The 14,620-nt window shown below is 39.4% G+C and overlaps 2 protein-coding genes across 3 annotated transcripts; both read left to right on the top strand.

Annotated features, from left to right (window-relative positions):
* The first annotated feature begins 55 nt into the window (after window positions 1–55).
* Window positions 56–3,008, top strand: LOC120959089 (uncharacterized). 2 transcript variants are annotated; one of them, XM_049610145.1, is made up of 4 exons: window positions 56–1,305; window positions 1,396–2,224; window positions 2,291–2,519; window positions 2,590–3,008. In XM_049610145.1, the coding sequence occupies exons 2-4, from the start codon at window positions 2,106–2,108 to the stop codon at window positions 2,737–2,739; spliced, it is 498 nt and encodes a 165-aa protein (XP_049466102.1). In that variant the 5' UTR covers window positions 56–1,305; window positions 1,396–2,105; the 3' UTR covers window positions 2,740–3,008. The 2 variants fall into 2 exon arrangements, 1 of the variants encoding a protein (XP_049466102.1); XR_007452724.1 differs by lacking the exon at window positions 56–1,305 and having other exon boundaries at window positions 1,313–2,224.
* A 7,518-nt stretch (window positions 3,009–10,526) lies between these two features.
* On the top strand, window positions 10,527–12,481 carry LOC125907504 (uncharacterized). The gene is made up of 4 exons (XM_049610148.1): window positions 10,527–10,774; window positions 10,865–11,693; window positions 11,760–11,988; window positions 12,059–12,481. Exons 2-4 carry the CDS (start codon window positions 11,575–11,577, stop codon window positions 12,206–12,208), a joined length of 498 nt encoding a protein of 165 aa, XP_049466105.1. The 5' UTR covers window positions 10,527–10,774; window positions 10,865–11,574; the 3' UTR covers window positions 12,209–12,481.
* Window positions 12,482–14,620: the final 2,139 nt, after the last annotated feature.

The raw sequence follows: 14,620 nt of genomic DNA, 5'->3' as shown, positions 1-14,620 counted from the left end.
CGATATTTACAACAGAATCCATATTACTAGCTAAAATGAATTCGACTGTGCTTCTTAGGCACTGGTCTAATCTTGTTGCGCGCAACATTGTTGCTGGCAAAATGTATGGATTTTGACAGCTAGCGCAACTTTGTTGCCGGCCAAAATCAAACCAATTTGATTTTTGTCTGGCAACATTTTCTATTTACCTTGGCCATGGTAATCGGGTGTATGAAATGACACAGCAGCAGTGTGCGTTTTGTTGACATCCGCTAAATTTGGATTTTAAGCATTTATAAAACACTTTTTGGTGTAGAAACAAAATTTTCAACACTTCATTCAACAAGTGAATGATAAAAAATAAACTCTGAGCTGTTAATTGGCAATTTTTTTACGCTAAACAATGTCAAAGCGAAATGTTGCCAGCAACATTCATAGACCACCTCAGCGATATGTTGCCGAGCAACAATGTTGCGCGCAACAAGATTAGACCGCTGCCTTACGCTATGCGATCATCGCACTACCCAAGTGCCACAAACGCCACTAAACGACTCAAGCTCACGTGCTCCTAAAACACTCCGGTTAGCACACTGTAAACGACTTGAGCATGAAAAAGTAAAACAGTTGGTGGTGTATGTCGTGACTCACGTTATCCACTTTATACAACACATCAATTTCTAATTGCTTTATCAATGTGAAACTGCATTTATTCATTGTACGTTCAAATGCCTGTTTGGCATTTTTTGTTTTATCTCGCTCATGACATTGGCATTCATCTGACATTTGCTCTGTCGTCCGTTATGTCTCTTCTTCTTTCTGGCTGGCTCCCTCAAATTCTAGTTACGCATATGCCACGAAAACATATAAACCGCCTATTTCGGGTAAATATTGTGCTTATGTTGTTCTATTCGAGTTATTTTTTATTTATTTGAGTCAAGACAAGTTTTCCCTGCAGTGCACAGAACTAGCAACAGAACTACCCAAGCGCCACAGGATGGTCGAACGCCGGTTAAGGGTTACATAGACCTGTATCTAATATGTTCCTTGGGTTTCTGGCATAAAGCCATAAATATGTCATTACAATAATACCACAACATTCACATTAAACAATCGTTACGCGTTTAGAGTGGTCGAAAGCGTTAAGGAAACGGTATAAATTTTAAATATGACTTTAAACCATACACTATATACGACATACAAAATCCCACTGTACGCTACGGAGTAAGAAGAAGATGATACTTTAGAAAGAACTCAAATGATCGTCTGAACGCTTGGGTGTCAATCGCATCAAAAATGGCTGTTTCGCAATTGGTGGAGAAGCTAAAGGTATTTAATTTATTTATTTTGCTCAATTTCTGAAAAATTACGCCCGTATAACATTTTGTGCCCGGTGTTTGGCGAATTCGTTTATCTCAGTTTGGCGACAGGTACGTTTTGGTGAATTTCGTCGTGAAGCCGGTGGAAGATCCACCGTATAGCGGCTCCCGGGTGGGGTTTGGATTTGCGGAGCGAAACAAGTTTCTCTCGAGCGAAATATGGCATTCGTTCGTCTACCCGAAGCTTCTTGAAATATTTGACCAAAATTTGGCTTTGATTGGTGAAAACCTTGATCCGGCGTACGAAAAGGATAAGGATTATTACTTGAAATGTGTCGAGCGTCCCTACCTGGAAATGAGGGTTAACATCCGGGATGGTTCTTATCGCAACAGATTGAACATTTTGTTTCAAGAGGAGCTGAGAAATTTACACCAATCCTGCTTTTTTGTTGAAATTAGAGATCAAGGGCGTACTTTTGTGGAGATGATTAAGCGTCGCGACGAGTTTATTGACAAACTGTTAGATGAGAACAAAAGAATGAAGGCGCAGATCGCGGCTCATGAATCAGGCGCTCCGAAAGACGCTACCGGAGTAGAAGGAAACGATCCGAAGCCAGTTAAAGAGCACGTGCCCGAGGCTCCGCCCGCCCATCCAGCCCTTATCAAAAGAACCTACAAACCGTCAGCCGATAGCTCCCAACCCGGTCCTTCATCCGCACCCGACTTTTACACAACGAAAATTCTCGGTAAATCTCCAACACGCCAAAACTCACCAAGCGGCTCAACCCCCGAGCAGGCGTGTAAAATGGCATGGCAGAAAATGGCAGACAAACGGAAGCAGGAAGACTTGGGAGGGCCGAGCAAAACAAAAAGCCACAAGCCACAAACAACGATCAAGATGAAAAGGAAGAAGAAAAACCTAAAGTGCTGTAAGTACTGAATATATCTAAATTGTTGATCGATCAGTTTTCTACATTGCTTTTACTCGTTTGCAGCAATTGCACCGACATGCCTGAATCGGAAATCTTAGCCACATTTGCCGATTACAGGCAGGAGCTGCACGAAATATTTCTGAAGCACAAAGATGAACTAGAAGAGCAGTGGATGGCGAATAAGGAGCTGGTCGACTATACAGACGTTGGTCACTTGTTTAATGAGGATCAGAAGATGGCCATGATGCAAGTACTGGAAAATGAATTTGTGCCAATTGAACTAAATGGAAAGGTAATGGTGCTGCTTTGAAAAAAAAAAACATTACCAAAACTATAACCTCACTTACGTCTCAATATTGCAGTACACTGAATTTTTTACCTCCATTCTGCTGATGGAATGGATTATACGTATTTTCATGAAGCGGTACAAATTTACAACTCGCCAAGAGGCCTTAAAACTTATCAGGAAGCAGGAAGAGGAGGTCCTTGAATACATTGCCAGAGATTGGTAATAAGCCACCATATGTGATCTGATCATGGTTCCTTAACATTTACATTTGTTTTACAAATTTCTCATTGCCATTTTTTTTGTATTTAATAAATACGGCAGTGCGGCCGTTTTGCTTACTTGCTTGCTACATTACCCTTTACGCTTATCTGCTTCCATCAATGCTTATTGCTTAAAAAAAATCAAAATATGAATAACAATTCAATAGCAAGTAAGGAAACGACAATGTGTGGTGTAATTCTTTGCATGATTTCCCGAATGAAATATACGTGAATTACGAGCAAAAAAAGGAGCATTATTGATACTTATTTTTATTTTATTTCTTTCTGTCATTTTATAAACTCAACTGTAAGAGCATGTTTTCACATTTTCGCATTCATCACAGTTTTTTTTCGGGCACGCAATAGGAGTTTGTACTGTTTTGTCTAAATGAGACTCGGTCAGATTTTTCGTCTTTCTGTTTTTGTTGAGTGGCATTGTTTTGGGGGCGACGGTGCTTCAAAAACACGTCGGTACATGTTTGTCGTTGCTGTTGAACTCATATTATCTATTGATGCTTGCTTTACAATCGTCATGCAATGTCTAATTTTTCGTTTTAACTATTGTTTTCCTCCTCGATCAAACATTAACTTGTACAAAAAATAAGAAAACATGGTGTGCCAATTGTTTAAACCAGGGGTCTCCAAACTTTTCAGTTCGCGGGTCGCATTGCTTCACAATCAACGTAGTTGAGTGTCATTTTGACGCTACCTTTAGAATGGGTAGGGACCGCAAGCGCCCCGCGAGCCGTAGTTTGGAGAGCCCTAGTTTAATCCATTTAATCAAAATGGTGAGACTGTAGTTTTTTTTTATCGTGGAAACATCCTGCTCTTGTATCAATGCGTCGGGAGAATGGAACTGGATGTTTTGTTGTTTTGTTTTTTTTTTTATTTTTTTCACCTCCCCTCTCAAATTTCGTTTCGCCGTTGAAGAGAGACAAGGCGTCTGTTTGTAACAAAGCCCGATTGGTGTTCTCGCTTCTGTTCGATGAACCCTTCGACGTACGCGATCATGCAGGATCTCTTCTTCTTCCCTGTGGAAATGAAGATCAGCCTTTTACGTCACAATGGAGAAGCGTTACTCGCCTTTTATTATTCCCAAGCAACATTTTGAATGTACTTTCGTCACCCACGCGACCGACTGGTGTAACCGTCCAAATAGACATACAGCGAAAACGTCGCGCGCGACGACGCCGCGCGCGACAAACAGTAGCTCAATTTTGCAAACAGAGCTACTCGTCGCGCGCGACAATTTTGCTTCATCCTAAATAATCAAATTATCTAGTTTTTTACAAGCCAGATTAATGCCAAACGCAAAAAAATAGATTTGAACACATTTTAACCTATTTTTGTGTGTTTTCAAATAAAAAACAAGTTGGTTGACTGAGTCAAATGAGCTACTTTAATCTACACCGAGTGAAATTTTGAGCTCTTTTTCGTCGTGAGCGACGTTGTCGCTCTATGTCTATTTGGACGGTAATAGAACAGGATTCTAGATGCTTATTTCCTGTGTCAATAATAAATAATTACTGCACTTGGAATATCACCAAACAATGTGGTTTTATGCCCGATTTAAGAAACTATACAGGCGGTCCCCGAGATACACGGTTAATGGGGACCGAAAACGGCCGCAAAATACCGCGTATCTCGAATTTCCGCGTAAGTCGAATCTCGTGATTTCCAGCTAAAATATCACTAATTTTCGTGTAATTTTGCAAGTAGGGGGCGGTTTTAGTCACTTTATGAATTATTTGATATGATTCTGACTGAATATAACTGTTTTAAACCTTTTGAAATAGTTTTTAACATTTGATAAAAACGGAAATTATTTGGCAATTAGAAATTGATGTGTCAAATCAGTACAATTTGCTCAAAGAATTGTCAAATTTAGAAAACCGCGTATCTCCGAATCCGCGTATAAGAGGTACCGTGTATCTCGGGGACCGCCTGTAATCTGAATGTGTTGGATTGAAAGCGTATTTATCACATTTTTGTTAGTTCTAATTCCTCTTAAATTTACATGTTCAAATGCGCGTTCAGAGTTCATGTCAGTTTCGTTTAATTGAGCTACTGCTGCACTGAGCACGTCTACGCACGATGAAACTCGCATACGGTGTTGTGGCATCATCGTAGATGCTGTTATTACCAAATATCATTCAAAAAATCGACAAAACTTGCGGCGAGTCTCTGACCATTCCCTCACTAGACCCTCTGGCACCAATCAAACAAAACATTGAACGTGACAAATGTATGAAATATGACGGGTCGAGATCAAGGTGGATTTAAAAATATCAGGTGGTGGACTCTAGTGCATTTTGACAATTAGACACTTGACATAAGGTCCCCAGGATTCAAACTTTGTTTACATTAATTAAATTTGTTCATATAATTTATCTACCCCATTTTTTCGAATTAATATTCTTTAAAAATATATTTTGGACTTTGTGAGTTCTTATTTAACATTGAAACATACATTAAAGTGTGTTATTTTGTGTTATTCTGTGAATTTATTCTAGAATTCTTTGTGTTTTCGACATTTTTGATGATAAAAATTAAGAAATCATTATTTTTTTTTCAATTTTTACATTAATTCCTCATTATCTACGAGCCGCATGGACAACCCAAATAGCCAGAATTGCTTAAGCAGCTCATTTTGGCACGCTAAAGATCGCTGCTCTAATTCGCCTTTTGCAGTAGATAAACAGCATCAAAGTTCCAGGCGGTCCTTCTTAATAGCGCCTAAGCAGCTTCCTTATGTCAGGGTGCCGGGGAATATTTTTCATTGTGTTTTATTTTCAAGCAAGCGTCATCGATGAAATAAACAACAGGATTTGTTTTGTTTGTGTACATGTGTATATTTTTCAATCCTTAATATTCATAAATTACACGAAACTTATCACAATTTACTGTACAATCACAATCACTTTCTTCAAAATCCCTTCTTCAAAGAACTAATCTAACTTGTACAGCAGCAATAAGATGATTGGCGGCGTCTGTCTTTGACACTTTGACAAGACCCACCTTGTACCGATGTCATGCATTAAAAAGCTATGAAGTTCCACCAAGTTCGGTACACGTTCTTAACAAGCCTTAAAGTTCCATCATAAACCCTACACATAGTGTTAATCAGCCGCAAAGTTCCAAAGAGTACCATGTGCCTGTTAAAAAGCTCCATAGTTCCGCAAAGTACCGTCTATCTCTTAATCAGCCACAAAGTACGACATCGGAACGATTTTTCGTTAAACAGCCCTAAATCAGCTATAAAGTACGAGCTGGCTATTTGGGAATTTACTTGAGATTAGAACTCATGCTAGCATGATTTTAAATTTCGTGCATAAACAAATCATCAAATTTTTTGTTAATATATTACGTTTTTTCGATAAAATCAATAGACACACTACCCAAATAGCCAGAATTGCTTAAGCAGCTCATTTTGGCACGCTAAAGATCGCTGCTCTAATTCGCCTTTTGCAGTAGATAAACAGCATCAAAGTTCTATGTGGGTCTTTCAAACAGCGTCTAAGCAGCTTCCTTATGCCACGATGCCAGGGATTATTTTTCTTTGTGTTATATTTTCAAGCAAGCGTCATCGATGAAATAAACAACAAGATTTTTTTCGTTTAATCACATATGTATATTTTTAAATCTTTTGTATTGATGAATTACACAAAATTTTACACAATTTACTGATATTTCACAATCACTTCACTCAATATTCATTCTTCAATTAACGAATCTAACTTGTGCAGCAGCAATGAGATTATTGCCGGCCTCCGTCTTTGACACTTTGACAAGAGCCACGTTGTACCGATGTCATGCATTAAAAAGCTATAAAGTTCCACCAAGTTCAGTACCCTTTCTTAACAAGCCTTCAAGTTCCATTATGAACCCTACACATAGTGCTAATCAGCCGCAAAGTTCCAAAGAGTACCATGTGCCTGTTAAAAAGCTCCATAGTTCCGCAAAGTACCGTCTATCTCTTAATCAGCCACAAAGTACGACATCGGAACGATTTTTTGTTAAACAGCCCTAAATCAGCTATAAAGCACGAGCTGGCTATGTGGGTAAAATGCACATAATAACAAAGAAATCTGTTATATTTGCTAAGCTTTGTGTGTGGAAACCAATGGTCAACGGTTCTAAAATGACGTAAAGTCCCTCAACTATGGCGACCCCCCAAAGGCCCTAATCCACCACCTGATATTTTTAATCCACCTTGGTCGAGATGATGTTTGCCTTGTTTGTTTGAACTGTCTTAGGCGGCGCTCTGGGACCAATCGAACGAGACAAACAAACACGACTCTGTTCGATAGGTGCTCTGTCAGCTGTTCGATGTCTTATAGACCTGTCATGATGCACTGCAATACGCCTATCTTATCATCTCGAAAATGAAGCATTTTCATAGTTTAAATGAACATCCATCTGCAGGGGGAAGATTCAACAAATAATAAACTAGTTATTAATATCAAAAATAACATAAAAATCATTCAAATTTATTATTGAAAAAAGTAAACAAACGTCCATGCCAAAACACATACAGTGCATACACATGCATTGTGTACACGTAATAGTTTTATACGTTTCAAACCTGTATATTTGATGTTATAATTGATTGTGAAGCATTGCTAATATTATTGATAGCTATTCTTAATATTTTGTACGCAATTTTAAGAAGAAAAAGAGACAAACTACGTAAAAAAAACTTGAAAATGTCCCGCATTGAATTCTATCTACTGTAGCTGTGAAGCGTTTGACAGCCAAGGTACTCACAGCACAGGTGGGTATCGAACATCACAGACAGAATCAACTGACATGTTCGACTCGAGGTTTGTCTTGTTTGTTTGTTTGTGTCTGACAGTGCACCTCCATATGATTATATGGGTTTGTTCGTGTCTTATGTCGTGTTCGATTGCTGCTAGAGCGCCGCCTTAGGCGGCGCTCTGGGACCAATCGAACGAGACAAACAAACACGACTCTGTTCGATAGGTGCACTATCAGCTGTTCGATGTCTTATAGACCTGTCATGATGCACTGCAATACGCCTATCTTTTCATCTCGAAAATGAAGCATTTTCATAGTTTAAATGAATATCCTTCTGCAGGGGGAAGATTCAACAAATAATTTACTACTTATTCACATCAATAATAACATAAAAATCATAAAAAAGTTAAAATTGAAAAATGTAAATAAACATCCATGCCAAAACACATACAGTGCACACACATGCATTATGTACACGCAATAGTTTAATATGTTTCAAACCTGTATATTTGATGTTATAATTAATTGCGAAGCATTGCAAATATTATTGATAGCAATTTTAAATATTCTGGTCGCAATTTTAAGACGAACAAGAGGCAAACTACGTAAACAAACTTGAAAATGTCCCGAATTGAAGTCTATCTACTGTAGCTGTGAAGCGTTTGACAGCCAAGGTACTCACAGCACAGGTGGGTATCGCACATCACAGACATGTTTGTCTTGTTTGTTTGTTTGTGTCTCACAGTGCACCTCCATATGATTGTGTGGGTTTGTTCGTGTCGGATGTCGTGTTCGATTGCTGCTAGAGTGCCGCCTTACCCGGCGCTCTAGCACCAATCGAACACGACATCGAACATGAAAAATGCAAAGTGGGTATAGGGACTAGGTGGGCTTATAGGTTTGGCGGGAAGGCCATATTGGACGAACGAATGACAGGAGGGGATTCGATTGTGATACGTAGTTTTTCACGCACACTACGACACATCAACCAAAACAGCCATTGGAATTCTCACGCATACATCAACAAATGATCGAATCCCCTCCTGTCATTTCGTTTTCATTTTTCTACAGCACGGCTGTCAAATTGTTCGGGATAAGCCCACCTGTATAATAAACCCACTTTGGAAAAATGTATGGGATTTGACATGTTTGTTTTGTTTGTTTGTTTGTGTCTGACAGTGCACCTCCATATGATTATATGGGTTTGTTCGAGTTGGTTGTCGTGTTCGATTGGTGCCAGAGCGCAGCCTTACGGTGCACCTCCATATACAGTAGAATGTCGATTATCCGGGGGTGGATTAATCGGTGGGCGATTTAACCGTACGCATACATTTGACAGCAATTCAATCAATGACAGCAATTCAATGTTTGTAAATAGAAACTGGTGTACAGGGATTAACAGATGTCAGAACAGAAGCGATACCCAAGCGCCACAGATTAAGCTTAAACGACTGGAAAATTGAATATCCATAGAAAAAAAATGAAAGCTCCACAGCTTCATTGGTTTGATCAATAGATGGCGCATTACAACTCATCATTATATTGCTATCCTTTTCTTGCAATGTGTTTCGACAAGTTTCATCTTATCATGACCTATATAGCCTTATAACTTTCTGAGCAAAAATCTATATGAATGGTCGTGTGGTCAGATACGTGGGTATCAACACCAACGACCATTACTCAAATCTCACTTGCTTCAGTGCTGGTGGTTTCCGTTGGAGTTTAGTATTTAAACAATCGTATCGCCGTTCTAGTTCTAGCGATGCATAACTTCAATGCGAAACCGTACAACAGTACAGAGGAAATGAGAAAGCTCTCTTCCAAGCGATGAAGCTCAACTGGTTGGGGTATCCCACCAACAGGTAGCGCCACCAGCTTTTTTGCTATTTTTAGAATGCATGAGTCGTTTGCCGTCTGCTAAACGAAGTCTTTCTATATTCCGTTTAGGTAGAGAACTTGAGTCGTTTAGAAGCCGTTTAGTGGTCGTTTAGTGGATTTGTGGCACTTGGGTAAAAATCATTCTTCTAAATACATACACCTTGATCCAGTCCCATGCTGCCCGGATAATCGATGATCTACTGTACATCACATACGTTTGTTTGAGTTGGATGTCTTTCTTTATGGATGGTCGAACGCCGGTTAAGGCACTGGTCTAATCTTGTTGGGCGCAACATTGTTGCAGACAAAATGTATGGATTTTGACAGCTAGCGCAACTTTGTTGCATGCCAAATTCAATCCAATTTGATTTTTGTCTGGCAACATTTTCTATTTACCTTGGTCATGGTAATCGGGTGTATGAAATGACACAGCAGCAGCGTGCGTTTTGTTGACATCCGCTAAATTTGGATTTTAAGCATTTATAATACATTTTTTGGTGTACAGTGGAGCGCCGTTTATCCGGGTACCTTTTATCCGGCTTTCCGTTTATCCGTGCTGTTGAGAAATGACAGTTCAATACAAAAGTGACATTGGGTTATGAGGAGAATATTTGAAAAAGCGGTTATAAGAGCACATTGTCATAACAAAAAACACTAGAATTCATGGCAAATTTTAAAAATTTTCTTTCGAAAAACATGAAGTTAATAAAAACTGAGTTATTTTATCAAAAAATAAGAAAAATTTCCAAAAAATAACCAGGAATTGGTGATAAAATATATGATTTGACTCATTATCCGTGTTATTCGCTTATCCGGGCGAAGCCAAGTCCCGAGAAGCCCGGATAAACGGCGCTCCACTGTATATTTTGTTTTTTCAACACTTCATTCAGTAAGTGAATGATAAAAAATAAACTCTGAGCTGTTAATTGGCAATTTTTTTACGCTAAACAATGTCAAAGCGAAATGTTGCCAGCAACATTCATAGACCACCTCAGCGATATGTTGCCGAGCAACAATGTTGCGCGCAACAACATTAGACCGCTGCCTAAGATTTACATAGACCTGTATCTAATATGTTCCTTGGGTTTCTGGCATAAAGCCATAAATATGTCATTACAATAATACCACAAAATTCACATTAAACAATCGTTACGCGTTCAGAGTGGTCGAAAGCGTTAAGGAAACGGTATAAATTTTAAATATGACTTTAAACCATCAACTATATACGACATACAAAATCCCACTGTACGCTACGGAGTAAGAAGAAGATGATACTTTAGAAAGAACTCAAATGATCGTCTGAACGCTTGGGTGTCAATCGCATCAAAAATGGCTGTTTCGCAATTGGTGGAGAAGCTAAAGGTATTTAATTTATTTATTATGCTCAATTTCTGAAAAATTACGCCTGTATAACATTTTGTGCCCGGTGTTTGGCGAATTCGTTTATCCCAGTTTGGCGACAGGTACGTGTTGGTGAATTTCGTCGTGAAGCCGGTGGAAGATCCACCGTATAGCGGCTCCCGGGTGGGGTTTGGATTTGCGGAGCGAAACAAGTTTCTCTCGAGCGAAATATGGCATTCGTTCGTCTACCCGAAGCTTCTTGAAATATTTGACCAAAATTTGGCTTTGATTGGTGAAAACCTTGATCCGGCGTACGAAAAGGATAAGGATTATTACTTGAAATGTGTCGAGCGTCCCTACCTGGAAATGAGGGTTAACATCCGGGATGGTTCTTATCGCGACAGATTGAACATTTTGTTTCAAGAGGAGCTGAGAAATTTACACCAATCCTGCTTTTTTGTTGAAATTAGAGATCAAGGGCGTACTTTTGTGGAGATAATTAAGCGTCGCGACGAGTTTATTGACAAACTGTTAGATGAGAACAAAAGAATGAAGGCGCAGATCGCGGCTCATGAATCAGGCGCTCCGAAAGACGCTACCGGAGTAGAAGGAAACGATCCGAAGCCAGTTAAAGAGCACGTGCCCGAGGCTCCGCCCGCCCATCCAGCCCTTATCAAAAGAACCTACAAACCGTCAGCCGATAGCTCCCAACCCGGTCCTTCATCCGCACCCGACTTTTACACAACGAAAATTCTCGGTAAATCTCCAACACGCCAAAACTCACCAAGCGGCTCAACCCCCGAGCAGGCGTGTAAAATGGCATGGCAGAAAATGGCAGACAAACGGAAGCAGGAAGACTTGGGAGGGCCGAGCAAAACAAAAAGCCACAAGCCACAAACAACGATCAAGATGAAAAGGAAGAAGAAAAACCTAAAGTGCTGTAAGTACTGAATATATCTAAATTGTTGATCGATCAGTTTTCTACATTGCTTTTACTCGTTTGCAGCAATTGCACCGACATGCCTGAATCGGAAATCTTAGCCACATTTGCCGATTACAGGCAGGAGCTGCACGAAATATTTCTGAAGCACAAAGATGAACTAGAAGAGCAGTGGATGGCGAATAAGGAGCTGGTCGACTATACAGACGTTGGTCACTTGTTTAATGAGGATCAGAAGATGGCCATGATGCAAGTACTGGAAAATGAATTTGTGCCAATTGAACTAAATGGAAAGGTAATGGTGCTGCTTTGAAAAAAAAAAACATTACCAAAACTATAACCTCACTTACGTCTCAATATTGCAGTACACTGAATTTTTTACCTCCATTCTGCTGATGGAATGGATTATACGTATTTTCATGAAGCGGTACAAATTTACAACTCGCCAAGAGGCCTTAAAACTTATCAGGAAGCAGGAAGAGGAGGTCCTTGAATACATTGCCAGAGATTGGTAATAAGCCACCATATGTGATCTGATCATGGTTCCTTAACATTTACATTTGTTTTACAAATTTCTCATTGCCATTTTTTTTTTGTATTTAATAAATACGGCAGTGCGGCCGTTTTGCTTACTTGCTTGCTACATTACCCTTTACGCTTATCTGCTTCCATCAATGCTTATTGCTTAAAAAAAATCAAAATATGAATAACAATTCAATAGCAAGTAAGGAAACGACAATGTGTGGTGTAATTCTTTGCATGATTTCCCGAATGAAATATACGTGAATTACGAGCAAAAAAAGGAGCATTATTGATACTTATTTTTATTTTATTTCTTTCTGTCATTTTATAAACTCAACTGTAAGAGCATGTTTTCACATTTTCGCATTCATCACAGTTTTTTTTTTTTTTGGGGCACGCAATAGGAGTTTGTACTGTTTTGTCTAAATGAGACTCGGTCAGATTTTTCGTCTTTCTGTTTTTGTTGAGTGGCATTGTTTTGGGGGCGACGGTGCTTCAAAAACACGTCGGTACATGTTTGTCGTTGCTGTTGAACTCATATTATCTATTGATGCTTGCTTTACAATCGTCATGCAATGTCTAATTTTTCGTTTTAACTATTGTTTTCCTCCTCGATCAAACATTAACTTGTACAAAAAATAAGAAAACATGGTGTGCCAATTGTTTAAACCAGGGGTCTCCAAACTTTTCAGTTCGCGGGTCGCATTGCTTCACAATCAACGTAGTTGAGTGTCATTTTGACGCTACCTTTAGAATGGGTAGGGACCGCAAGCGCCCCGCGAGCCGTAGTTTGGAGAGCCCTAGTTTAATCCATTTAATCAAAATGGTGAGACTGTAGTTTTTTTTTATCGTGGAAACATCCTGCTCTTGTATCAATGCGTCGGGAGAATGGAACTGGATGTTTTGTTGTTTTGTTTTTTTTTTATTTTTTTCACCTCCCCTCTCAAATTTCGTTTCGCCGTTGAAGAGAGACAAGGCGTCTGTTTGTAACAAAGCCCGATTGGTGTTCTCGCTTCTGTTCGATGAACCCTTCGACGTACGTGATCATGCAGGATCTCTTCTTCTTCCCTGTGGAAATGAAGATCAGCCTTTTACGTCACAATGGAGAAGCGTTACTCGCCTTTTATTATTCCCAAGCAACATTTTGAATGTACTTTCGTCACCCACGCGACCGACTGGTGTAATAATTGAAATAAAAAATGTACAGCAATTCTCCGCAGTACGAGAGACCGATATACACGAATTCTAGAGGCAAAAGAACTCCGTTGGAGCCAACGCATCTTTAAACTATACAAACAACAACATACGCGAATTCGTGTACATTGGACAGATTCATACGTATTTCTTAACTATATTAATATTTTGCTAACCTGTGGAGCTATGGAGCTTACATTTTTTTCTGTGGATATTTGATTTTCCAGTCGTTTGGTGGTCGACCATCGCCCATTACTCAAATCTCACTTGCTTCAGTGCTGGTCCCAAGCGCCACAGATTAAGCTTAAACGACTGGAAAATCGAATATCCATAGAAAAAAAAATGAAAGCACCACAGCTTCATTGGTTTGATCAATAGATGGCGTATTACAACTCATCATTATATAGTTGTCCTTTTCTTGCAATGTGTTTCGACAAGTTTCATCTAATTATGACCTATATAGCCTTCTGACTTTCCGAGCAAAAATCTATATGAGCGTTTCTACATACACCGAGAATGCAGCTGAGAGATGGCTGTGAGAGAATTGACAACCGGTTTCTCACGCTGGTGTGTGTAGAAGCTCTGAAAAGCGCCGAGATGAGACTTTTAAAATGATGTTGAAAAAAACCATTTTAATCGCTAAATCGAAGTCAAAAAAGTTTCTTTTACTTTTTAATAATATATCTACGATTATTGGACGGCAAAAATGCAAACTATAATTGATCGATCGCTATAAACTGCCAATTCAATTTTTTCTCAGCTCCATCGTTCTTTGCATGCCGAGGAGAATTCTCTCACCGAAAATGCTGTCAGTCGCTGTCAAAGCATGCTGTCAGTTATTTTCTCAGCTGCATTCTCGGTGTATGTAGAAACGCTCTATGAATGGTCGGTGTTGGTCAGATACGTGGGTGTTACAGAGTTTCCCACGATTTATAGGTTCCCATCAAGGTGGAATGTATAATGAGGTGTAGTTATAGCGTTTTTGGCGATCCCCCCCCTGGGCTCCGGTTTTGACAGATGGTTTTCCGCTTGGATATGTATTGATGGATTGTTTACGTTTTGCATGGTCAATATTTGGTGGAGATCAATTTGGGTGAATATTTTAGTTTATTAGAACACAGCCCGTGATTTCAAATGGAAATTTTCCTTCGAGAACTTGAAGCGTTCGCCAAACGCGGAAAACTAACTGTCAGTTTTCTTCGTCGATTCTT

The sequence above is a fragment of the Anopheles coluzzii genome, chromosome X, assembly GCF_943734685.1.
Source record: "Anopheles coluzzii chromosome X, AcolN3, whole genome shotgun sequence".
Lineage (NCBI taxonomy): Eukaryota > Metazoa > Arthropoda > Insecta > Diptera > Culicidae > Anopheles > Anopheles coluzzii.
This window is presented reverse-complemented; position numbering and strand designations above follow the sequence as displayed.

Coding starts and splice junctions, on each gene's coding strand:
- LOC120959089 (XM_049610145.1), top strand. CDS start 2,106: ATGGCAGAAAATGGCAGACAAACGGAAGCAGGAAGACTTGGGAGGGCC. Junction 2,225..2,290: donor GAAGAAAAACCTAAAGTGCT/GTAAGTACTGAA, acceptor ACTCGTTTGCAG/CAATTGCACCGACATGCCTG. Junction 2,520..2,589: donor CAATTGAACTAAATGGAAAG/GTAATGGTGCTG, acceptor TCAATATTGCAG/TACACTGAATTTTTTACCTC.
- LOC125907504 (XM_049610148.1), top strand. CDS start 11,575: ATGGCAGAAAATGGCAGACAAACGGAAGCAGGAAGACTTGGGAGGGCC. Junction 11,694..11,759: donor GAAGAAAAACCTAAAGTGCT/GTAAGTACTGAA, acceptor ACTCGTTTGCAG/CAATTGCACCGACATGCCTG. Junction 11,989..12,058: donor CAATTGAACTAAATGGAAAG/GTAATGGTGCTG, acceptor TCAATATTGCAG/TACACTGAATTTTTTACCTC.